A 23,693-nucleotide genomic window follows, 5' to 3' on the forward strand; every position below is an offset into this window, starting at 1 on the left:
GTTCACAGTTTCTAGAAACCGTCAGCGCGGTTTCTAGCCGGGGCTTAGGCCGCAAAGACCAGTCAGCGCCCCAGCTGAAGCCACCTGCAGATGACCATTCGCCAGAGAGAGCTCCGGGCCCTCGAGTGAGCTCAGCGAGCTTGCAGGATACAAAACCAGCATCAGACCTCAGGTGCGACGTTTTTATATGAGAGCAACGCACAATCTGAACGTGAAATAACAAAACGTTCCCACGCGGTATCTCATCAAAAAGAGGAAATTAGAGAATTCCCTGGTGGCTCATCAGGTTAAGGATGCGGCACCCTCACTGTTGTGGCCTCGGGTCAGTCCCCGCCTTAGAAATGTCTGCTTGCTGTGGGCATGGCCGGAAAAAAAGAGGAAATTAGGAATAAAGTTAAAGAACAAGACTGAACACTGGAAAGCATCATCGAAGGAAGTTAGGACCCAAATGAGTGGACTTTCCGTGTTCGCGGATTATTAGATGATCGTGTCAGGCTGGCAGTGCCTGCCCAGCGCAGCCTGTGCTCCGGGGCAGCCTCTGTCCAGGTCTCAGCGGCCTTTCTGTGGACCCTGCCGAGCTCATCCTGATCCTGGCATGCAGGGGACCCTGAAGAGCTAGCAGCTTTCCAGAAGAGCAACACGGGCGGAATCCCACATCGTGGTTTCGGAACTTACTAGAAACCGCACTTATCGAGGCAGTGCAGTATCAGCAGGACAGACGTGCGGGTTGAGTAGACAGAAGCTCCTATGTCTGTGGTTGCTTGCGGTTTTTCCTTTGTGTTGGGGGCCGCACCCGAGCCGCAAGGAGGTTCCCAGGCGAGGGTTCTGATCGGAGCGGCAGCTGACAGCCTACACCACAGCCGCAGCCACGCAGGACCCAAGCCGCATCTGCGACCTACACCAGAGCTGTGGCAACAGTGGGTCCTTAAGCCCCTGAGCAAGGCCAGGAATCGAACCCGCATCCTCGTGGACACTCTGTTGGGTTCTTCACCCACTCCACCAGCGCAGGAACTCCATCGGTTGGCTTTTAGTGGGAAGAGAGGTCTCTTCAGTGATGGGCCGGGCAGGCGGGCGTCTTCATGCAGAAGAATGAAGTTGGACCCGTGTCTCACACCACACACGGCAGTTAACTGACCTACGCGAAAGGGCTAAAGCCATACAACTCCCAGAAGAAAAGCCACGCGAAGTTGGATCAGGCAGTAGTTTCTTGGCCATGATACCTAAGATTCACGCAGCTAAAGGAAAAATTTATCTGTTGGATTTGATCAGATTTTAAAACTTCAGGAGTTCCCGATGTGGCGTAGGAGGTGAAGGGTCTGGCATTGTTTCTGTGGTGGCATCGTTTCCAAGGTGTGGGTTCAATCCCTGGCCTAGTGCCGTGGGTTAAAGGATCTGGCATTGCCACAGCCGCAGCTTAGATTCGATCCCTGGCCCAGGAACTTCCGTCCATATTAGACTTCAAAAAAGAAAAGGCAAGGCAGAGATGGTGCACAGAAATTGTTTGCAAATCACACATCTCACAAGAATCCAGTGTATGGAATAGAAGAAGAATTCCTATCCTTTATCAAAAAAATAATCCGGAGTTCCCGTCGTGGCGCAGTGGTTAACGAATCCGACTAGGAACCATGAGGTTGCGGGTTCGGTCCCTGCCCTTGCTCAGTGGGTTAAGGATCCGGCGTTGCTGTGAGCTGTGGTGTAGGTTGCAGACGCGGCTCAGATCCCGCGTTGCTGTGGCTCTGGCGTAGACCAGTGGCTACAGCTCCAATTAGACCCCTAGCCTGGGAATCGCCACATGCCACAGAAGCGGCCCAAGAAATAGCAACAACAACAACAACAACAAAAGACAAAAAGACCAAAAAAAATAAATAAATAAATAAAATAATCCAATTACAAACAGGACAAGGAGTTCTGTAGACGTTTCTCTGAAGGCTGTCTACGCATAGCCACGCACGTGGGAAGCAGCTCGGCGTCACGGTCGCCAGGGAAATGCAGGCGTGGCCGGTGAGGCAGGCGAGGCGTCCTGGGCCCACGGCTCTGCCCCCAGACGACGCTTCAAAGGTCACGCGGAGTGTGGCACTCGGCCCCCGACAGCCGCTCTCATTCATTATTACTGAACGGACGTGCCTGCCCAACAGCAGCAAAAGCTACTCTGGGTGAAAAATGACGAGTTTTAAGAGTTTTTTTTTTTCGTTGATGCATAGTTGATTGACGGTGTTTCGGGTGTTCGGCAAAAGCGACTCCGTTATACATCTACGTCCATTCTTTTCAGATTCTTTTCCGTTGTCACAAGATAGGAGTATAGCTCCCTGTGCTGTCCCGCCCGTCTTTACTGTTGGTTTTATGTGTAATGATCTGTATCTGTTAAGCCCAGACTCCAAACGTATCCCTGCCCCCCTTCCCCTAAAGCAAACACTTTATCCAAAGAGCCTGTCCTAACCCGAGTCGCCAGCTGTGTCTTTGCTCCCGTGATGAGCGGGGCGTGCAGCCCGGTCAGCCCTGTGCAGAACGCCAGGCCCGTGGACGGCGAGGGCCCGCTGCATAAAATGACCATCTTTGCTGTGGGTGGCCACCGTCGTGTGTCAGCTGGCCCTGCTGTAACTTGGGGCGGGACGCAGAAGCAGGTGTTGGCTCTCCGTTGCTGGCCTGAGCTTCCCGGTGGAGTGAGTGTGGATGGAAACGAAATGGGTTTGGGTTGAGCCGTGTGCTTGTGTCCACAGCCACGCTGACGTCCAGGCCGCGGGGACCTGGCTCTCCAGGAGCCTGTACCACCTCTGCGAGCAGATGGAGGCGTCCAGTCCGCACACCGACGTCGCCAGAGCTGTGCTGACCGGTGAGCTAACGAGCGAGGCACATTCCAGGGTGAGGTCCCTGCAGGTCAGCGGGAGCAGAGCGGTCCCCACACGGCGACCGTCTCCGCAGCTGTCGTGGGTCACGTGGAGACTGTAGCTATGGCGCCGGCCTACCCGATCGTTGTGTCGGGGCCGAGCTGCTGCCTGAGAAATGCAGCTGTGACCTGCCGGTGGTGGGAGGGCAGCTCCCTCGGCCCACAGCCCCGCTCTGGGAAGTGAGGGCCCCAGGACGGGGCCAGGCAGCAGCGTCCAGTGCTTGGCTGTCCCCAGCTCAGCTCTGCAGCATCATTTTCAAAACTGCGCAGAAGGAGCAGAGTGGGAGCTAGGGCTGGCGTCTGAACCTCCCTGTGGGGACCCTGGGCACACAGGGCCGCCTGGCCGTGGACACCTGGCCGGCGTCTCCCTCGTGTTTTCCTGGCACCTTTCCATAGGGTGGGCCTCACCCCTGCCGCTGTGCCCATCAGTCCCGAGGAATGGAGGCCACGCTCAGATGGAGACAGACAAGGGCTGTGTGCTCCCTGCAGGTGGCTCGTAGGCCGCTTTTCTTGTTTCGTCTTTTTTTTTATTTTTTGTTTTTAGGGCCACACCCATGGCATGTGGAGGTTCCCAGGCTGGGGGTCGAATCGGAGCTACAGCTGCCGGCTTACACCACAGCCACAGCCACGCCGGATCCTTAACCCACTGAACAAGGCCAGGGATTGAACCCATGTCCTCAAGGATACTAGTCAGTTTTGTTAACTGCAGCGCCACAAAGGGAACTCCTGGACCGCTTTTCTTTGCAAAAGGTGGATTTCTGTCTCTTAAAACCTTCTTGGTGGCCTGCGTCATGAGCCCTCGGTCCTGTACTCCGGTCTCAGAGAAAGTTTATTTATGTTTCAGTGGCTGCACCTGCGGCACATGGAGGTTCCCAGGCTAGGGAGCTATAGCTGCCGGCCTGAGTCACAGCCACACCAGATCCTTAACCCACTGAGTGAGGCCAGGGATCGAACCCGCATCCTCATGGATACTGGTTGGGTTTGTTCCCAATGAAGCATGATGGGCGCTCCCTCAGATGAAGTTCAGGTTGTAATTTGACAGAGGCTTTTTAAAATTTTTCTGCCATGCCCACAGCACGTGGAAGCGCCCAGGCCAGGGATCAAACCTGAGCCACAGCCGTGACGCTGCCAGCTCCTTGATCTCTAGGCCCAGGGAGACATCCTCTTAACTCTAAGGCGCTTTGCTCTGTCCTCCCTGAAGGCGGGCGTTCATTCCCTGCGTCACCCGCTCCATGTAGCGGCTCCAGGGACTGGAGGACCAGCTAGAGAGAAGGCCCGCGAGACGGCCTTAGTCCGTTGTGTTTGTTTGACGAGAGAAAGCCCTTCCCGTAAACCTGTGTCTCCAGAGCAGAATAGCAGGCCAGTGGAGGCTGTGGCTGGCTGGGTTTGGGGAGCCTGGCCTTGGGGCTCCTCGGTGTCTGGAGCTGGTGTCAGCACAGCTCGGCTCTGGGCCCTGGGAAGCTGGTGGTCTGTGGGGTTCCCGGCTGCCCAGGGGCCACGGTGAATGGAAACGCTTTGGTTCCTTGGTTTTCAGGTTTTGTGCAAATGTTTGTATTGAGAGGATTCCCGAAAAACGTGGACCCGAGAAGCACTGTGGAGCCGGAGCCGGTGACCCAGGTGCGCGCAGGGCGAGGCTGTGGTGGCCTCATTCCCCTTCCTCTCGGGGAGTTCTGCCTGGCGGCGGGCACCGGTGCGGCTCGGCTCCCGGTGCGGTTCCTCGGCGTCTGTGGGACGTCAGCTGTGCTGGCGGGTGTGGTCCCGGGGCCCTGGGCTGTGGCCTCTCCCCAGGCCTCTGTTCCCAAGCCCTCGGGGCTAAAAGCCTTGCCAGTCCAGAATCGGTGCCATGCTGAGGCTGTGGGGGCGCGGGACCGTCCTGCAGAGCTGTCCTCAGGGGCTCTGCCATGCGGCCTCCGCCTGTCCGCTCCAGGTCTGCTCACGTCGGGCTCTTCGCGAACCCAAGGCTGCTGTTTCTGTCGCATGCGAGCAACTGCGTTTTCTGTCCCCACAGATCGCGGCTGATGTCCTGCAGAGAATGCTGACTTGTGAGTGGCTCACGGCCAGGCCGTCCCGCTGTGCCTCCTGGCTTGGGCCTTCACGTCCTGGCCCCCGCAGGCCCCGGTCGTGCTTTGATTTGGGGCCCGCTTGCCCAGCGGGCTCCACCGTTGTCCTGCTCTAAGTTTGGGGGCTTCTCATTGCCCTTGAGCTGTGCTTGATCTTTAAGGCCTGAGTCCGGGACCCCCGAGACACTGGCAGCTTGACAGGCTTGTGCCGTCAGGGTGGGAAGCTGAGGAGCCCGTAAACGCACGTGTCCTCCGCCACCTTGTCCTCAGACGCCGGGTTGGGGCTGCTGCTGCTGGACAGTCATACCTGAGGTCTCTTTTCTGCCCCAGCTGCGCTGGAAGCTCTGGCGGCCGGGCTGCAGGAGGCGTCAGCGGCGTACAAGGCGGTGAGGTGCTGGTGAGTCCGGGGGCGGGTCCCTCGAGAAGGACCTGTGACCTCCGCTGTTGCCGCACCATCAGGATGGTGGGCCGTGCCCGCCTTTCCAGGGCCACCCTGCCTGCCCTGCGGCCGCCCCCGGGCCCACGGCCACGCGCTTGGGGAACCTGCGACCCAGCCCCAGGCCTGCCGCCTGCCGGCACCTCTGTGCTGTGGGCAGGCAGAACCCTGGAGGCGGCTTGCTTCCCCAGCCTCTTTCTGCGGCTCTGCAGGTTCGGCACGTTCGGCAGACACACGTATCAAAGCATCATTTCTACAGAATCTCCAAAGCGGTTCTTCTGTCACACCCTGACCCAGATCCTCACCCACAGGCCTGTGCTGAAAGGTGGGTCCCTGCGCCCAGGCCCCCGGCCTTGGCCCCAGCAGCGCACTGCCTGCCATGGAGCATCCCCTGGCTTAAAAGTGGTGCTTCCCAGGGAGCTCCCGCCGTGGCGCAGTGGTTACCGAATCCGACTAGTATCCATGAGGTTGCAGGTTCGGTCCCTGGCCTCGCTCAGTGGGTCAAGGATCCGGTGTTGCCGTGAGCTGTGGTGTAGGTCGCAGACGTGGCGCGGATCTGGCCTTGCTGTGGCTGTGGTGTAGGCCGGCGGCTACAGCTCCGATTGGACCCCTAGCCTGGGAACCTCCATATGCTGCGGGTGAGGCCCTAGAAAAGGCAAAAAAAAGCCACACACAAAAAAAGTGGTGCTTCCCAGACAGACGCTGGAATTCAGTGGCGTGGCGTCAAGGCAAAGTCCTTCCTTCGCTGGCCTCAGAGCACTGCCCTCAGCCCGCAGCTCCTCCTGTGGCCACGAGTGCGTTTCCTCACGTGGGCGTGTGGCCTCCTTAAAGTCCTTTTCCGCCGTGTGTGTCCCACCAGCGGCTCTCGGCGCTGCCCTGTTCGCAGTGGCACTGCGCGTGCAGTTGAGGCGCCTCGCAGGCCGTCCGTGCTGCCCCAGCTGCCGCCCTCTGCGGTGTCCTGGCCGATGGCGCGTTCACAAGGCGGGTGTCCCAGCAGCAGCTGTGGGATGTACTTGGTGACCGAGTGTCTGTAGCAAACGTGACAACGGCTGGCACAGACCCTCACTCGCTGACACACATGGGACACGTGGTGTGGACTTAGCCTTGGGAAAGTGCAGCTTCAAACAGGGTTCGATGCGGGAGCTCTGGCTGGTTATTGACGAGGCGGTTCTGTGTCTCCTCCGGCGAGAAGTGTCTGACGCTCTTCAAATGCAGAGAGAGTGGTGCTTCGCCAGGACCCACCCGCTGCTCAGCGACCTGTACCGCAAGGTGCTGCCTGGGGCGGGGGCCGGGACCGGGCGGGGTGGGTGGTCGGAGACCCGCTTCAGAGGCACCCAGTGGCGTCCAGAGGCCGACGTGTCCCTCGTCCTCCCCGACCGTTGGCAGCAGTCCCAGCTCGTGTCCAGCGGGGAGCGGGTGGGGAGGGTCCAGTTCGCCTGCTTTCGTTTCAGCTCTTCGTGGTTCTGAGTCCCGAGGAGCTGGTTGCACGTTTACAGGAGGTTCTGGAAACTCAGGAGGTGAACTGGCAGCACGTGCTGTCCTGTGTGTCTGCACTGGTGATCTGCTTGCCGGACGCACAGCCGCTGGTTAACGGTGCGCTTGGGGGAGCCCTGTGTGTTCCGTGTGTGTGCACGCGTGCGTGCTTGTGTGTGTGTCATTCTCGTGCGGATGGGCGTTTGTGAGCGAGCCCCTGGGCATCGCCCTCCATCGCCTTCCACCCACACTCGCCCTGCGTCCCAACCCCTCCCGTGTGCCACCCCGACCCTGGGTCCCGAACCCCAGCCCTGACGGTCGGACTCGCCCAGGCTGGGTGGCCCGGCTGCTGGCCCGGGCGTTTGAGAGCTGCGACCTGGACAGCATGGTCTCCGCGTTCCTGGTGGTGCGGCAGGCGGCACAGGAGGGCCCCGCCGCGTTCCCGCCCTATGCAGACTGGTTCCAGGTGAGCCGCTTGTGCTCCCCTCGTGGCCCGAGGCCCTAGGTCCTCCTGCGCCCCGTGCTTGGCTCCACAGGGGCCTCTGTGCCAGGGGTGTTCCCTGCCCCCTGCTGCTGCCCTGCCTGGGCCTGCCGAGCCTGTCCCCGGGGCGTCTGCAGGCCCTCATCTTTGAAGGTCGCAGGTCTTCTTTGTGGGGGTTTTGGGTGGAGTGGCTGTGGCCTTCTTCCCGTGTGGAGTGGAGCCGCTCTGCCCAGCGTGGCCGTAGGGACATGAGCATGGTTCCTTCCCTCCCAGAGCTCCAGCCTTGCCTTGTGCTCTCCTGGCCCCACGTTGCTGTCCAGTTGTCCCCACTGGACACACGTGGGCTCCCTGGCCATGTCCATGGTCCTGGTGCTGAAGGGCTTAGCGGAGTCCACCCAGCGCTCTGATGGCAGGTGACACGGGGCAGCCTTGTGTCCCATGGGTGCAGGTTCTGATGACAAGGTCTGCCTTCTGTCCGGCCATCGGCATATTTGTTCACAAGAGCCGGGAGGTGCCGAGGGCCTTGCCGCGAGCCATCTGCGCCTCTCTGCAGGCTGTTGGTAATTTTCAGAATCACCTGTTCCCAGAATGTTCTGCTTTCTTTTTTTTTTCTTTGTGGGGCCGCACTCAAGGCCCATGGAGGTTCCCAAGCTAAGGGGCGAATCTGAGCTACAGCTGCCAGCCTAGGCCACAGCAACGCAGGATCCTTAACCCACTGCGTGAGGCCAGGGATCAAACCCGCAACCTCGTGGTTCCTGGTCAGATGCGTTTCTGCTGCGCCACAGCGGGAACTCCTGCTTTCCTGTTGTGATGGGGGCACGCTGCCCCGAGGGTCCCCGCCTCGGCCTCTGCAGGGTTGTCTTCTGCTTAGATGCCTGTGGGAGTCAGTGGAATGGCTGTGCCTACTGGGGCCTGAGTTCATGGAGGCGGGTTGATAGTCGGGTCTCCGAGGTTACAAAAACAGGTCATCGTCTATTTCCTACAGAGATAAACTTTAAAAAAATTTTTCTGGCCATACCCATGGCATGCAGAAGCCCAGGCCAGGGGTCAAAGCTGTGCCACTAAGCAGGTCCTGCCACCTGCCTCTCGCCCCTCCACCTCCAGGCCTCCTTCGGCAGTGCCAGGTACCACGGCTGCAGCAAGAAGGCGCTGGTCTTCCTCTTCAAGTTCCTGTCTGACCTCGTGCCCTTCGAGGCCCCCCAGTACCTGAAGGTGAGGGCTGCGGCAGCGTGGGCTCCGTCCCCCGTCCGGGGACGGCCCCCACCCCGGCAGGCATCAGCCACGCAGCGCACGTGCTGCCCTGGTGGGTGTCCGGGGCAGTCCTCAGGCAGCTGAGTTCCTCGTCCACGCGGCGGTAGGAGTGGGAACGTGGGCGCAGTGTCCAGCCCGGGGCAGAGCGGTCTGCACGCTCGCACACAGGCTTCTTCCCGCGCACAGACAGCAAGCGGGCGGGCGTCTGAGGGCCCGTGTCCGGGTGTACAACGTGATGTAGTTTCAGAGTGAGGGGGGGATTCTGGAGGATGTGTCCCCTGCAGCCGTGGCCATCACTTCTGGGTGTGGTTTACATGTATTTTTTTCAGGGCCGCAGCCGCGGCACATGGAGGTTCCCAGGCTAGGGGTCAAATTGGAGCTACAGCTCATGGTTCCTAGTCAGATTCGCTTCCACTGCGCCACAATGGGAACGGCTCCAGTTTATGTTTTTAAGTCATAATGTTTATTAGTCCCGTGATTGAAAAATGCCTTGCTCTAAGTGTTTTTTTTTTTTTTTGCTTTTTAGAGCCGCACCCACGGCATATGGAGGTTTCCAGGCTAGGGGTTGAATTGGAGCTGCAGCTGCCGGCCTCCCCACAATCACAGTAATGCCAGGTCTGAGCCACATCTACGACCTACACCAGAGCTCATGGCAACACCAGATCCTAACCCACTGAGCAAAGCCAGGGAGCAAACCTGCAACCTCATGGTTCCTAGTCAGATTCCTTTCCACTGTTCCATAACAAGAACTCCTAAGCTTTCTTTTTTAACCAGATAATTGCACGCAGCATTTGCTTTGTGGGTTAAAGCACTTGGGAAATGAATCTCACCTTTTTTGCTTGTTTAAATTTTGGCTGCACTTGCAGGCCAGGGAGGGAACCTGCGCCAGAGCTGTGACAGTGCTGGGTCCTTAGTCCCCTGAGCCACAAGGGGACACTCTCACCTTCTTTTTTAAGAAGCTTGTGTTTTAGGAGTTCGCTTGTGGCTCAGCAGGGTAAAGATCCAGCGTTGTCACCGCTGTGGTGTGGGTTCCCTCTCTGGCCTGGGAACTTACGCATTCTTTGGGCGTGGCCACCAAAAAAAAAGAAGCTTGTGTTTCATTTCTTTTTTTTCTTTCCTGTTTTTTTTTTTTTTTTTTTCTTTCTTGGTCTTTTTAGGGCCGCATCTGTGGCATATGGGAGTTCCTAGGTTAGGGGTCAAATCAGAGCTGCAATTGCTGGCCTACACCACAGCCACAGCCATGAAGGGATCTGAGCTGTGTCTGTGACCTACACCACAGCTCATGGCAACGCTGGATCCTTAACCCCCGAATGCGACCAGGGATTGAACCCGCATCCTCATGGATACTAGTTGGCTCATTACGGCTGAATCACGGAACTCCAAAGCTTTCATTTCAAAGCGTGCCTGGGATGTATCAGGCAGCCCAGGTTGCGTGTGTGCGCCCCGACCCCACACCCGCCTGGCACCCTCCCTGCCCAGGCCGCCCGCTTCCCCCGGCCGAGAGCCCAGTCACCTCGGGGCCTCCACCGAGGCCGCCTCCTGCTTCTGCCCTGTGGTCTTCGGCTCCTCCGGGCACCTTCTCTCGTCCCCCCCAGGCGCTTGCCGGAGTCCGGCGGGCTCGAGGCTGACGCGCCCCCTCGCCTACAGGTGCACATGCTCCACCCTCCGCTGGTTCCCAGCAAGCACCGCACCCTCCTCAGCGACTACGTGGCTCTGGCCCGCACGCGCCTGGCAGACCTCAAGGTGCGCCCGGGCCCCGCCCCCTGCCACCCGGGCCCCGCCCCCTGCCACCCTGGCCCCGCCCCCTGGCCCCCTGCCGCCCTACTGCCCTGCCGGCCCGGCCTCCCACCGAGCGCTCGTCCTCGTCCTCGCAGGTTTCCGTGGAGACCATGGGGCTCTACGAGGATGTGTCGGCGGCGGGGGACATGGCGGAGGTAACGTCCCGGGGCCGCGTGTGCGCTCCGAGCATCTCAGCCTGTCTCTCTGGCGTGGCCGGGGGGCGCTCTCCTGAATTTGTGGGTCGTGTGTGCTGCTCAGACAGCAGCGCGGGGTCACCCCGCTCGGGAACCCCTCTTCCCGCAGCCCCCGCCGCCGTGCGGTTGGCTTGCCCGGTGCTCTGCAGACGGGTGGTGGGCAGAGTCGTGTTTCTCGAGGAGTTAGAGGTCAGCTGGCCCTGCGGGCTGTGTGCTTCCTAAGACGCTCTGACGTCAACCTTGGGGGTCTCTGAAGAGCCCCTCGAGAGGCTGCTTCGCTGTTGGCTGAACATTTTAAAGTATTTAGCATAGTTCTCTGTTTAAGAGCTACTTCTGGTTACAAGTTGCCCTTTTGTAGTTTTTTGAGTGCCCCAGCCTAGGTCTCTGCACGTTGCCGCCTGAAGAATCTTTCGCGGGACTCGTCTCCCCGTCGGGCACAGTCGGGTGTGGATGGAGCCTGGGGAGGGCAGCTGCCCTCGTCGCTGGCTTTGAACATTCTGAGGGCAGCAGCAATGGTTAATCCCTTTCTGGGCCTTTGCTGGTCTCGCTCAATGAGACGGAACCCTGCTCTGCTCCTGTCCTGTCTTGTATGTATTTTATTTTATTTTATTTTCTGTTCTGTCTTTTTTAAATCTTCTCTTCTTCCCACCTGGAGCCAGCCCCACAGCCAAGCCTCCCGGGATGTGGAGAAGGCCGTCTCGGTGTTTCAACACACGGGGAAGGTTCCTGTTGCCGTCATGGAGGCCAGGTGGGGCCGAGCAGCCTGTGGGTGTCTGTGCCACGTGGGTCCCGGGGGAGGCCCAGCGAGGGGAGCCCCTGCCATGGCCTGCACTTCCTCTGGAAAAGCCCAGGTTGCCCTGAACTTCGAGCTATTCAGAGAGACCAGACGGTCACTGAGGCTAGCTAGCAATGATGAGTTTTCTTTTCTTTTTTTTTCTTTTTTTGCTTATTAGGGCTGCGCACAAGGTATATGGAGTTTCCCAGGCTAGGGGTCAAATCAAAGCTCTAGCCACTGGCCACAGCCACAGCAATGCCAGATCCAAGCTCTGCGACCCACAGCACAGCTCATGGCAACGCTGGGCCCTTAATCCACTAAGCGAGGCCAGGGATTGAACCTGGGTCCTCATGGATGCTGGTCAGATTTGTTCTTGCTGAGCCACAACGGGAACTCTCCAATGATGATTTTCAATTTTGTTTATTTAATTTTGGGGGGCACACCTGCAGCATCAGAAATTCCCAGCCCAGGGCTGGAACCCGATCCACAGCAGGGACAATGCCAGATCCTTCACCCCTAGGCCACCAGGGAACTCCCGGCGATGATGTCTTCGGTCACCCCTTCTTTAGTGAGCAGTGTGAAACCAGTACAGGGAGAACAGCCAGTTTGGCCGAATTCCCTGTGGCCCCAAGCCTCTCGAATTCTGGCTGCTTCCAGTGTGGACTGGCTTTGTTCAGGTGTTGCCCAAGGAACCACACCGATTTGTCCACGGTCAACCCATGGCCTGGGCTGAACCCACGCCCGCTCCCCTGGGTGTGCGTGATCCCTAGTGTGCAGGGTCCCGGAGCAGTGGAGAAGACACTGAGAAGGTGGCCCCCTGCCCGCGGCCGTTCCCGCCGTGCCGCCTGTCCTCCTGCCGGCGGTGGGCGTCCTGAGCCGTCCCCTCTGTTGCAGCGTTTTCCGGAGACCCTACTACCTGTCGCACTTCCTCCCCGCGCTGCTCACCCCGAGAGTGGTCAGTACACGTCTGGGGGGACCTGGGGCCCGGTCGGCAGAGCAGAGGGCTCCTACGTGCCTCTCAGTCTCGGCTTTCTCTCAGCTCCCGACCGTCGAGGACGCCCGGGCGGCTCTCATTGAGGCCCTGCGGAGGTGAGCAGCTGCCTCTGCAGGGGCGGCCGAGCAAGAATCGGTGCCTCGGTAGAGAGGTGTGCGATCACATGGGTGTCTTAGTCTTAGAAAATGAAAACAAATCCGACTGGGAACCATGAGGTTGCGGGTTCGATCCCTGGCCTCACTCAGTGGGCTAAGGATCTGGTGTTGCCATGAGCTGTGGTGTAGGTCACAGACACGGCTCGGATCTGCGTGGCTGTGGCTGTGGCGTAGGCCGGCGGCTACAGCTCTGATTAGACCCCTAGCCTGGGAACCTCCATACGCCACGGGTGTGGCCCTGAAAAAAAAAAAAAAAAAAGTCACACAGAAAAAAAAATGGCTCTGTGTGCATTGGTTAAGCTCTTCAAAAGAAAATTTCTTTGAATCTGAATAATACCACTGAGCATTTTTCCAAGAACCTTGAGGATGACTGGTCTGGAATTAGAGAAAGTAGTGATTTTGCTACATAATCATTGTGCAGTGAGGGGATTTTATGCAAAGAAGGAGAAGGAGGGGAGGCTCCCCTGAGCTGATCTGGGGGGTGGAGACCAGTGGAGAACGGAGGTCCCGACGCCGGCTCACGTGAGTTCCCCCAGGAGCCGGGAGCTGGCAGAAATTGAAAACTAAGTCGGACTTCGGAGTTCCCATCGTGGCACAGCGGTAACAAACCTGACTGGTGTCTGTGAGGACGCGGGCCCCACTCAGTGGGCTAAGGATCCGTGTTCCCGGGAGCTGTGGTGTAGCTCGCAGACAGTGTCACAGGGGTGGCCCCTGTGTCTGAATTGCTTTTTCTTGAATTTGTCTTTTTTTTTCTTGGCTGCAGCCACAGCACGTGGAAGTTCCTGAGCCAGAGATCAAACCCACACCCTAGCAACAAGCCCAGCCCCTGGCATTGCCAGGTTCTTAATGCTCAGGCCGGGATCCTGCCTTTTCGACTTAGTTGCACTGGTTTCTGTTATTTAAGCTAGAGGTCCAGCCTCCGGGCTGCGCCCCTGCCTCACTCTGGACCACAGTTGTGTCTTTGCTCTTGCGTCTGAGTCTCACGGGCATGGTTTACAGCCCGTGGCGGAGGCTCCGAGTCCTGCCATCCAGGACGCCATCCGCGCGTCTGTCAGTGGCCAGTCGTGGCTTGTGCTCTCCAAGCGCACCTCTGCGGCTCTTGTCCTTGGACTTGTCCCTGTGTCGTGAGAATGTGCCAGCTGGTCCCCTGCCCTCTTGATGCCCCGTGTCCTTCTCACAGGGCTTGTTTTCTTTGATTTGTGTTTTTGCAGCCACACCTGTGGTATACGGAGGTTCCCAGGCCAGGGGTCCAATCGGAGCTACAGCCGCCGGCCTACACCGCAGCCACAGCCACGCAGATCCAAGCCGCATCTGCGACCTACACCACAGCTCACAGCCATGCCGCATCCTTGACCCACCACAGAGGGGACTCACCTTGTGTTTTAATGACACTGATTTTGCTTGTTTTTCTTGGCGTCATTCATTAAAAGTAAATGTAAGTTCACTTTTAAAACTGGGGAATTACGGAATTCGAGTAGAGAAGTGAAACTCACTGATAATCTGGCTACGCAGCAAAAACCTCCGTTGGCAGGTGTTTGTATCCGATGTATCATGAAGCACCTGGGACCATTTGAATCCGCGTGTGTGATGGTTTTTCCTAAAAGCAGGGTCACTTAGATTTATTGTATTGCATATTTCTGTGTTATGATAATTTCTGGAGCTGTAAGCCTGAGAATTAATTTGAACAGAGAATTTAACAGGATTGACTGTTTTCATGTTTCCTGATCCAGAGCTGATAAAATCCCCCCATCCCTGTACTCCGCCTACCGCCAAGCCTGCTCCACTGCCGGCGAGAAGCAGCCAGAAGGTGAGGACAGTGGGCTGCTAGGTCCCCGAGCCGAGCCGTGTCACTGGTGCTCTGCTTATGTCATGCTGGGTCTGGCTGCAGCTGTGGCTTCAGAGGCTGCCCGGCCCAGGAATGGCGTGACACAGGGGGGCTGCCTGTGGAGTCCTCTGGGCTCATAGCAGGGCCCGTCCCTGCAGCACACGTGCAGCACAACGTCCTCCAGACTGTCTTTGACCCACTGAGCTGGTGGTGTGGTTTCTGATGCTTTAAATTGGGGTGAGCAAGCCGGCCCTTGCATGGTGTTGGCTCTACAGCTTGTCCTGGTGGGCGTCTGCTGCAGCCCTTTGGCTCTCAGGACGGCTGGGGTCGTCCTGCTCTAGTGCCCAGTGCTGTAGGCCTGAGCCCAGAGTGCGGAAGCACGTCGGGGGGCGGCTGGGCCTGGAGCAGCGGGGCAGGCCGTCCCCGCCCTGGGCCCAGCAGCAAGGCGCTGTCAGGAGCCTTGAAGTGGTGGCGCCTGGAGGGTGGGCCAGGCTGGCTGAGGCAGCGGGCTTTTCCAGTTCTTTCTGCCAGACCCGTCCCCCACAGTCCCGTGTTTCTGACAACCTGGGAGACCCCACCTGTTTTGCAGCTGTGAAGCATCTCGCAGACGGGGCGCCAAGGGCCGTAGGGCTGTGTGTGTTGCGGAGCAAAAGCCCTGCTCCTCCTGTTCCCGCCCCATGGCTCCACTTTTGGGGCCTTGTAGAATGTTTTCTAATGCCACCTCTGTCAGAGATCATCTTTTTGGGGGGGGCTTGTTGCCTTTTCTAGGGCCACACTCGCGGCATGTGGATGTTATCAGGCGAGGGGGCTAATGGGAGCTGTAGCCGCCGGTCTACACCACACCCACAGCAACACCACATTCGAGCCTCGTGTGCAACCTACACCACAGCTCACGGCAACGCTGGAGCCTTAAGCCCCTGAGCGAGGCCAGGGATCCAACCCGCAACCTCATGGTTCCTAGTCGGATTCATTAACCACTGCGCCACGACGGGAACTCCAGACGGGTCAACTTTTTTAGCAAACCCTTTGCGTGCCCGTGGAGGGCTGGTTGCCCCCTCTTGGGCACTGATTCTACCATCCTGTTGTGGTAAGAACACAGTGTTACTTAAGAGTTTGAGAAAAGGGCTGAACCGCTGTCCGTCTGTAATTCTGCTCTCCCTGCCCAGCCTCCCTCTGCTGCTGTTGCTCTTTTTTTTTGGTCACATAAGTGCTTTTCACTCTTGCAGTGGTGATGTGTGTAAAATCATGGTCTTTCTTAAACATCTTTATAGTGGTTTCAATTTTTTTTTTTTTTTTTTTTTTTTTTTTGCTATTTCTTGGGCCACTCCCGCGGCATATGGAGATTCCCAGGCTAGGGGTTCAATCGGAGCTGTAGCCACCGGCCTATGCCAGAGCCACAGCAACGCAGGATCCGAGCCGCGTCTGCAACCTACACCACAGCTCACGGCAACGCCGGATCGTTAACCCACTGAGCAAGGGCAGGGACCGAACCCGCAACCTCATGGTTCCTAGTCGGATTTGTTAACCACTGCACCACGACGGGAAGTCCCGAACTCCTTAATTTTTGATGTGCCATCGGTACCCAGCATCAGGGGAGTGGGTTTCCCTTCGCTCCTGGTTGGGTCCTAGCCTGTGCGTGCCCGCTCCGCAGAGCCCAGGGACGGGGTCAGTCCTGTGGCCAGAGGCCCGGGTGCTCCCTGTCAGCCTCCTTGTCTCTGTCGCAGCCCCAGGATCGGAGGCGGAGCACAGCTGTGCAGAGGAGCCCCTGGACCTGCTCACAGCGGCCCTGGGGGAGCTCAGGGCCTCGCTTTCGGACCCCACACAGCAGGATGGTGAGGCTCGGGCTGCTGGCAGGGTGTCCGCAGTGGGTGTTTTGTAGGGGGGTGTCCAGCCGTGCTCACAGCTCTTGGTAGGTGCCCTGTAGGGACACGGTCAGCCTGTCTTTGCTGCAGACCAGCAGGCTGTGGAGGGCTTGGCCTCCTCCTGTCCACACAGGCTGTCCCAGCTCCTTGGCACGAGGTGGTTCTTCTGCTCATTGGCCTCTCGGTGGGCAGGTGACAAACAGAGCGGAAGACAACTGCCACATTTCCTAGGGAGCGGGGCTTCCACCTGCATGCCTGGCTCTTGGTAGCACTCCCGGGCCTTGCTCGGCCCAGACCCTCCCCAGAAGAAGCTGGGTCTGGAGTTGGATCTTCAACCGTGCACAGTGCTTGTGAGAAGATACTAGCTGCAGTTTTATCAGATTTGTCTTATGAGAAATGCAGAAAAAAATAAGCTGTATTTTTACCTAGTAACTTTATTGCATTTTTATTATGAATTTATTGGACTTGTCTGAGAGCCTCATGGCAGAAACACATTTGAACTGTCCAGGTCTACTTAATTTGTGTAGACTTTTTTTCAGTAGATAAATTGGAAAATTTTTTTTGCTGCACTCATAGCATGTGGAAGTTCCTAGGTCAGAGCTCACACCTGTGCCACAGCAGCGACTCGAACTGCTGCATTGACAATGGCAGATCCTTAACCCATGGAACCACCAGGGAACTCCTGGAAATTTTTTTTTTTTTTTTTTTTTTTTGGTCTTTTTGCTATTTCTTCGGCCGCTCCCATGGCATATGGAGATTCCCAGGCTAGGGCTTGAAACGGAGCTGGAGCCACCGGCCTACGCCAGAGCCACAGCAACGCAGGATCCGAGCCGCGTCTGCAACCTACACCACAGCTCATGGCAACGCCGGATTGTTAACCCACTGAGCAAGGGCAGGGACTGAACCCGCAACCTCATGGTTCCTAGTCGGATTCGTTAACCGCTGCGCCACCACAGGAACTCCTGGAAATTTTTTTTTGTCATTTTGTTTTTCTAGGGCCGCTCCTGAGGCACATGGAGGTTCCCAGGCGAGGGGTCTAATTGGAGCTGCAGCTGCCGGCCTATGCCAGAGCCACAGCAACGCGGGATGTGAGCCGCGTCTGTAACCTACACCACAGCTCACAGCAACGCTGGATCCTTAACCCACTGAGCAAGGCCAGGGGTCGAATCCGCAACCTCATGGTTCCTAGTCGGATTCGCTAACCACTGAGCCACGACGGGAGCTCCCTGGAGAATTTTTTGAGTTAAGTGACAGTTTGAAAAATCTGTAGATAAACCACTGTGGAAACATCAAAAAAATAAGGCATGAGGTGAATGCATAAGATCTGCACAGCCCCACATACGCGGGGAGTCCGCGCTCGTCCCTGGCAGCCCTGGCCTGGGGAGGCAGGTTCAGGCAGTGACAGGTTACATGCAGCCCCACCCCGCTTGTCAGGGTGGGCAGTGGGCACCACAGGGCAGCCGAGGGTGTCATCTGGTGGCCGGTGTGGCCTCTCCAAAGTCCCCTCCTGCTGACCGTGTCCCTGCGGACATTGCTGCCTCTGTGGAGCCAGCACTTCAGCCTGACAGCTGACTGTTTGTTCAGGCCAGTCTGCAGACCGTGGAGCCAGTGCGGGCTGGGCCGTGGGAGGGGGTGGGGACTCCAGGTGGGTGCTCGTGATGCCCCAGGGCTCTGGCCATCGCATGATCTGTGAAAAGGCCGTGGACAAGACGAACAGGCGGCTGCAGGGCCCGTGGACAGTGTGGCCTCACCCTGCCGGCCACCCTTGCAGTGCTGTCTGCTCGGATGGCTGTGGTTTCTGACAGGCTGGGTCCCGCCTTGGGCCTCAGCAAGGACGACGAGGATGGCTCCTCAGTGGCCACAGTCCAGCTTAGTGTCCGCACCCCCGAGCTGCCTCCGCGGGAACTGAAGGTGAGCAGACGCCTGTCCGCGCCTGTGTCTGCCTGGGAAGCTCCTGTCGTGGCCCTGGCCTGTCTGCGCACGGCCTCTGCGTCGGCCGGAGTTGCGCTGAGGCCACTGCGGCTCCCGGGAGACAGCTCTGTGAGCCGGCTCTGCTGGAGAATCCGCAGTGATGCCCGGCTGTCACATCTAGGGACTGGGGGCTCGTGCCCATTGCTCTGCAGACAGGCCTGCCTGCAGTCCTGGGGGCTTGGCCGTGGCCCTGACATCCGAGGGGCACTGTGGTGCCATCAGGCTTGTGGCCCTGAGCGCTCTCTCCCGCCAGGTCGTGGACCTCCTGCTGACCGCCTTCTCGCAGAACCTCCTGGCCGCCTCCTGCCTCGCCCCGCCCGACAGGTAGAGGCCGGGCATCCCCCAGCGGCTCAGGGCCTGGGGCGGGGGCGGTGGGGCCGACCGATCAGGCAGGGAGGTGGGAGGGTTTGGGGCACAGCCTGGTGCTTTCTGGGCGGCCCGGTGCTCGTCTGCTGGGCCCCAGGAGGGCCATGCGGGCCAGTGCGGCCCCGCCACCGTCTCTGTGGTCCCAGCAGGCAGGGGCCCTGGGCCGCCCGCTTGGTGAGGACCTTGTGTGGACACGGGCTGCTGCCGGCTGTGCTCACCAGGCTCTGCCAGCTGCTCCGCCACCAGGTGAGGCGCCCCCTCGGGCTGGGAGGTGGGCTCCCGCCCGTGCCCGCGCCCACTCAGGCTCTGCCTCCTGTCAGGGCCCGAGCCTGAGCGCCTCCCACGTGCTGGGCTTGGCCGCCCTGGCCGTGCACCTCGGCGAGGCCGCGTCTACGCTCCCGGCCGTGTGCGCCGGCCCCCCGGGCCCTGCCCGGCCCCTGCCTGTGCCCGAGCTCTTCGACTGCCTCCTGCCCTGCGGGACCCCGGAGGCCTGGGCCCTGTGTCTGAGGTGAGCCCCCTGCGCAGAGGGACACTTGCTGGGCAGGAGCAGCCAGTGCGGTCTCTGCCGTTGGGCCCTGCTCCCCGCAGAGCCTGACCCGCTTGTGCTTTGCCGCGTGTCGGTAACTCTGGTCGTGAGCGCGAGTTAGGCTCTGGCCCTGCCTCCCGAGCCGCCAACTGCGGGCTGCCGACACTCCCCTCTGGGTGGGTGGTGAGCGCGGCCTCGTTTGCCCCGGGCGCTTGGGTGGCCCTCCTCCTCTGGGTGGATGGCAGGGTGCCCCTGCAGTGGGTGGCTGCTTCGGGGGACAGTCCTGCACGTGCAGCGTTTCGAGACCTGCTGCCCGCCTTCCACTCACCGCCCGCCGTGTGCCTGGGGCCTGTGGGGTGAGGGCAGCTGCCCGGGCAGGGTCCCCACCCACTGTGGGGGCCGAGCCCTGGGGCATCCACGCGGGACACGGCCCAGAGGCTCAGGACTGGGCCAGGTGGCCCCCTGGGCATTGCTGGCCGGAGGGACACAGCCCATGGACTGAGCTGACCCTGGGAAGGTGGGGGACGAGCGTGGGAACCTGGCCCCAGACCAGCGCCCACCAGGCGTCCCCACCATCCACGGGGACAAACAGACAAGGCTCCTAGGAGTCTGCCCTCCTCCACTTGCTGCCTCTCAGGCCTCGGGGGCAGCCCCTGTTCTCAGCAGCCCCGCTTCAGAGCCCGCCACGCGAGGCACGGGCTGAGTCTGACCTTGGTGGCAGGGTCGTCTCGGGCGGGGGCAGCGGGGGTCTGCCTGCACTCAGGTGAACGCAAGCCCCGCACCCCCTGGCTTCCTGCCTTGTCTTGTGTCTGTGGCTCTTTACCTCCCGAGTCGCAGAGTCGCAGGAGCGGGCTGGAGCTGTGGCTGAGCCCTGCCGGCGTCAGCGTGGGAGCCGAGTTCACGGTGGAGTGAACGCTTCCCTCCGTTGCTTTGCACGGATCGCGTGGCTGTGTCAGCACGTCTGTTATCTGTTTCAGGTTTTGCACAGCAGCGATTTCCTATTCTGTGTGTAAGTTTTCTTCCCAGTCCCGTGGGGTTTTGCGTAGCTGTCTGTCCCCAGGCCTTATAAAAAAGGTGAGTCTGCCCTGCTGCTTCTTCTGCTCTCCTGTCACGTAGTTTTGTGCAGCTTCTAGTCAGAGGCCCGCGTGGCCACCCCTGGCTGCTCCGCACTGCCGTCTGCAGCAGGCTCTCCCAGGGCTGCCCTCCCGCCTGCCGAGCTGGACACAGGCTGCCTTTCCCTCTTGGTTTAGAGGACAGTGGGCGGTGACAGCCGCAGTTGCCCTCCTCATTTTTAAAAGACAGATGCTGATGTTTCTGAATTAGGGAAAAGATAAGTATCTACAGAAAGTGTCTTACCGTTTAAAGAAGGACCCTCAGTGCTCTCGCTGTGGTGCAGTGGCATCGACGGTGGCTGGGGAGCCCTGGGATGCGGGTTTGATCCCTGGCCTGGCACGGTGGTTTATGGATCCACTGTTGCCACAGCCGTGGAGTGAGGCGCAGCTGCGGCTTGAATCTGATCCCTGACCCGGGAGTTCTGAATACCACGGGGCGGTCCAAAAAGGACCACGAAAAATCCTAAACTTCCTCTAAGGCCTGCCCCCCCCATGAGTGCTCGTGACACTTATTAGAAGAATTAGGGCTGCGTGTTACAATCTTCAGCGTCAGCCGTGGAGGTGACTTTGCCGCGGCGACGCAGTCCATCTGTAGCTTGAAGGACCCTCTCCTATCAGGGATAAACCTGACCTCAGCTCCAGGCTTCCCCTCAGACTCCCGGGCCCTGCTGGCCAGTGAAGCCGCACCTTGGCTCCCCGTCCTCTGGTGGGGCTCAGGCCAGGCCCCTGGATTTGCAGTGTGGGCTGGAGATCGACGGGGGGTGGCTCGGCTGGGAGGACCACGTCCCCCTCTGGGCACCTGTGCTGGCCCTACGTGGCAGGTGGGGGCTGGCCCGAGGGCACAGTGACAGGCGGGGGGCTTGCCTGAGGCACAGCGGCCGGCTCCGCCTGTCCGCGAGAGAGCGTTTTGCCCGCCCTGGGGCCCCTCCTTCAGGCACCCCTGCTCTGGGCGCAGCCTCCTGACCCCCCCCACCGCTCCAGTTCCAGTTCCTCGTGTTGAGGCTGTTCCCCGAAGCCCGAGATGCCCCCGCCGGGGCAGAAGACGCGGCCGGCCCTGGCTGGCAGCCCCTGTGCCTGCCCTCCGTGGACTGGCAGCGAGCCGCCCTCTGCCTCTGGGAGCAGGGAGCCTTCCGGGAGCTGCTGGAGCAGGACGGCCTCCGAGTACGTCCCCCCTTGCCCCCCAGGACCCCATGGGTGTGCACCGCCTGCGAGGAGTGAGACAGGCAGGCCCCTCTGCCCTGCCAGCCCCGCAGTGTCTCGCACGGGTCTGCCGGATGGTGGCCCGGCGCCCCCGAGTTCGTCACCAGAAGCGCAGCCGCTCTGGGCTGCGGGCCGTGTCGCTGCTCCCGGTCCCTTACCTCCTGGACGCTCACCCACTTGCTGTGGTTTTAGCGGAAACAGCGGCACTGTCCCCCTCTCAGCTCCTGTGTTGTTAACTGACCAGTGACACAGAGCGGCTCTGACTGCGCCTGAGGGCGAGAAGGTGCAATGGCTGCCCTGGAGGGCGCTGTGCACACGCGCCCCCACCGGCGCGGCCCGGCTCCGGCCTTTACGCACGTGTGCTGCACATGCACACGTCTTCCTGGGACACGCTCTCACACACACGTGCTGCACCTGACATGAGTCTGCACAGATGTGTGCAGTTGTCCCATGAAGCGTGGTTATTGGCCCTCTGTGACCCAGAAAGTGACCTGCGGGGCGAGGGCCTGGGGTCCCCCAGATCCAGGCAGCCATGCGGGAAGTCGGTGAAAGGACCAATGTGGGACGGTTTTAGGCAGCTTCTCAGGGAGGCCTCCTGGAGCAGCCCCAGCCTGACGGTGGCAGTGCCCTGAGGCTGAGATGGGCACAGGCGCACGGCCTCCGCCCGAGCTGTGGGTCTGCACGCTGGCCTTGCCGAGCGTCAGCTTGGTCCTTCTCTCAGTTGACTTACAGAGACTGGTTACTGTTGGAGCTGGAGATTCAGCCTGAAGTCGATGCTCTCTCAGACACTGAAAGGTACGTGTCTGCAGGATCTGCCCTTTGAAACATTTTACGATTTTCTGTGTTGTCTTCACGTGCAGGTTTTTCATTTTATCCTCAATGTTCAGTTTAACACACTCTTTGAGTACAATTTTATTCAAGAGCCATTTTCTGGGCTCCTACTGGTTGCCAGATATTTCTAGAGTGTTCGAGAAGCTAGGCGCAGCAAGGAGGAGACCGCTGGGGTGCATGAGGCGCGTACAGGGCTCCCTTGTGCACTCGTGTCCACGCCCGAGCGGGCCCTCTTGCCGAGGAGCAGGGCAGACCTGTGCCAGCGTGGGCCTGGGGGCAGGGAGGTCGCCAGGTCCGGGGCTGAGAGGGAGATGCGGGCCCTGAAGACACCACACAGGGCCCTGGGCCCAGAGGGCCATGGCCGGGAGCCCAGGAGGTCCCAGCTGCTCTTAGCCACGCGGTCCCGTCGTGCACGTTCTGGTCTCGAGGCACCGGAGGTCTCTGGGTGGGTCAGGGACAGGCACAGGAGCTGTGTTCAGGCCACTGTCCTTGGAGTGGCCAGCGGCCTCCTGCCTGTGTGGGATGCCGTGTTGTGCTGTCAGATTCTGGACGGGACGCCCCCCACTTTGCTCAGCACGGGGCGTCTCGACCTTCCAGGCTGAGCCAGGCCTGCTTCCTGTGCTCCCTCCAGGCGCCTCCAGGAGGAAAAGACACTTGCCCCCAGGGCACTGTTGACATTGCCGAGACAGCCCAGGGGCACGCTTGCAGCCCCTGCTGCGTAGGGTGCTCTCACTATGGGAATAGGCTGCAGTGCCCCCCGCCCCACTCCTGTGCCTCGGGCTCAGCACCACGCAGCCTGGGCCCGGCCCGGACGCTCTGCTGCTGGGCCCGGGACAGTGCAGGTGCCCGCTGTGCCCCCGCTCAGCCGTCGAGCCCCCGTGTCTGCGTTGCAGGTGGGCCTTCCAGCAGTGGGCCATCCACGAGCACTTCCTCCCTGCACCCGCCTCAGCGGGGGGCTGCGCCGGGGACCTGGAAGCCGCCTGCACCGTCCTCGCCGACGTGCTCATGGACTTCTGGCAAAGGTGAGGGAGTAGCTGCCCCCGGGTGTCTTGTGAACTTGCTGTTTCTGAGAACAGGTTTGTCTCAGTCTAGTTTGCGTCACACTGTAGAATTGGCTGTCGTTTCGGGGTGCAGATTTGCCGATGCAGTGACTGCTCTTTCTGCCGTCACCTGGGGCTCAGGGTCAGCAAACACGGGGAGAATAACAGGTCTGGCAAGGGCTGGGCACCCGTGTCCTGCCCGTGGTGCAGGAAGCACAGGCATCCGTGGTCCCACCCGGGCTCTGGCCTCGTGTGTCGTGCTTGCTGTGCTGGGGTGGCGAGGTGCTCAGAGCAGCCGGTTTCTGGGCTTGGGTGCCTGTGTCACGACACAGCCGTGGTCATTCGAGGGCACGCCGTCCAGGCAGATGGACACAGCACAGCACCGGGGTCTTCCTGCTGCCCCATCTCCTCCACAGGGTCTCTGAACTCGGTGTCCAGTGGGCACAAAGCCTGTCCCTCAGCGCCTGTCAGCGTTGGC

The 23,693-nt window shown here is 60.0% G+C and overlaps 1 protein-coding gene across 7 annotated transcripts in view; it reads left to right on the forward strand.

The window, feature by feature from the left end:
• Positions 1-23,693, forward strand: part of FANCA (Fanconi anemia complementation group A) — a 46,953-nt gene that overhangs the window by 13,210 nt on the left and 10,050 nt on the right. For 3 of the 7 annotated variants that reach the window (XM_005653229.3, XM_021097002.1, XM_021097001.1), the window contains exons 7-30: positions 2,718-2,830; positions 4,419-4,501; positions 4,893-4,926; positions 5,275-5,341; positions 5,593-5,705; positions 6,573-6,649; positions 6,832-6,973; positions 7,186-7,319; positions 8,439-8,546; positions 10,233-10,328; positions 10,460-10,519; positions 11,218-11,306; positions 12,228-12,288; positions 12,373-12,422; positions 14,213-14,289; positions 16,032-16,139; positions 17,941-18,080; positions 18,394-18,464; positions 18,656-18,752; positions 18,827-19,014; positions 20,010-20,106; positions 21,126-21,305; positions 22,066-22,139; positions 23,069-23,197. In XM_005653229.3, the coding sequence (XP_005653286.2) occupies positions 2,718-2,830; positions 4,419-4,501; positions 4,893-4,926; positions 5,275-5,341; positions 5,593-5,705; positions 6,573-6,649; positions 6,832-6,973; positions 7,186-7,319; positions 8,439-8,546; positions 10,233-10,328; positions 10,460-10,519; positions 11,218-11,306; positions 12,228-12,288; positions 12,373-12,422; positions 14,213-14,289; positions 16,032-16,139; positions 17,941-18,080; positions 18,394-18,464; positions 18,656-18,752; positions 18,827-19,014; positions 20,010-20,106; positions 21,126-21,305; positions 22,066-22,139; positions 23,069-23,197 (2,388 nt within the window). Of the gene's footprint in view, positions 1-2,717; positions 2,831-4,418; positions 4,502-4,892; positions 4,927-5,274; positions 5,342-5,592; positions 5,706-6,572; positions 6,650-6,831; positions 6,974-7,185; positions 7,320-8,438; positions 8,547-10,232; positions 10,329-10,459; positions 10,520-11,217; positions 11,307-12,227; positions 12,423-14,212; positions 14,290-16,031; positions 16,140-17,940; positions 18,081-18,393; positions 18,465-18,652; positions 18,753-18,826; positions 19,015-20,009; positions 20,107-21,125; positions 21,306-22,065; positions 22,140-23,068; positions 23,198-23,693 lie in introns of all 7 variants that reach the window. The other 4 variants (XM_021096998.1, XM_021096999.1, XM_021097000.1 and 1 more) reach the window with 2 other exon arrangements.

Source organism: Sus scrofa, chromosome 6, assembly GCF_000003025.6.
Source record: "Sus scrofa isolate TJ Tabasco breed Duroc chromosome 6, Sscrofa11.1, whole genome shotgun sequence".
Taxonomy (NCBI): Eukaryota; Metazoa; Chordata; class Mammalia; order Artiodactyla; family Suidae; genus Sus; species Sus scrofa.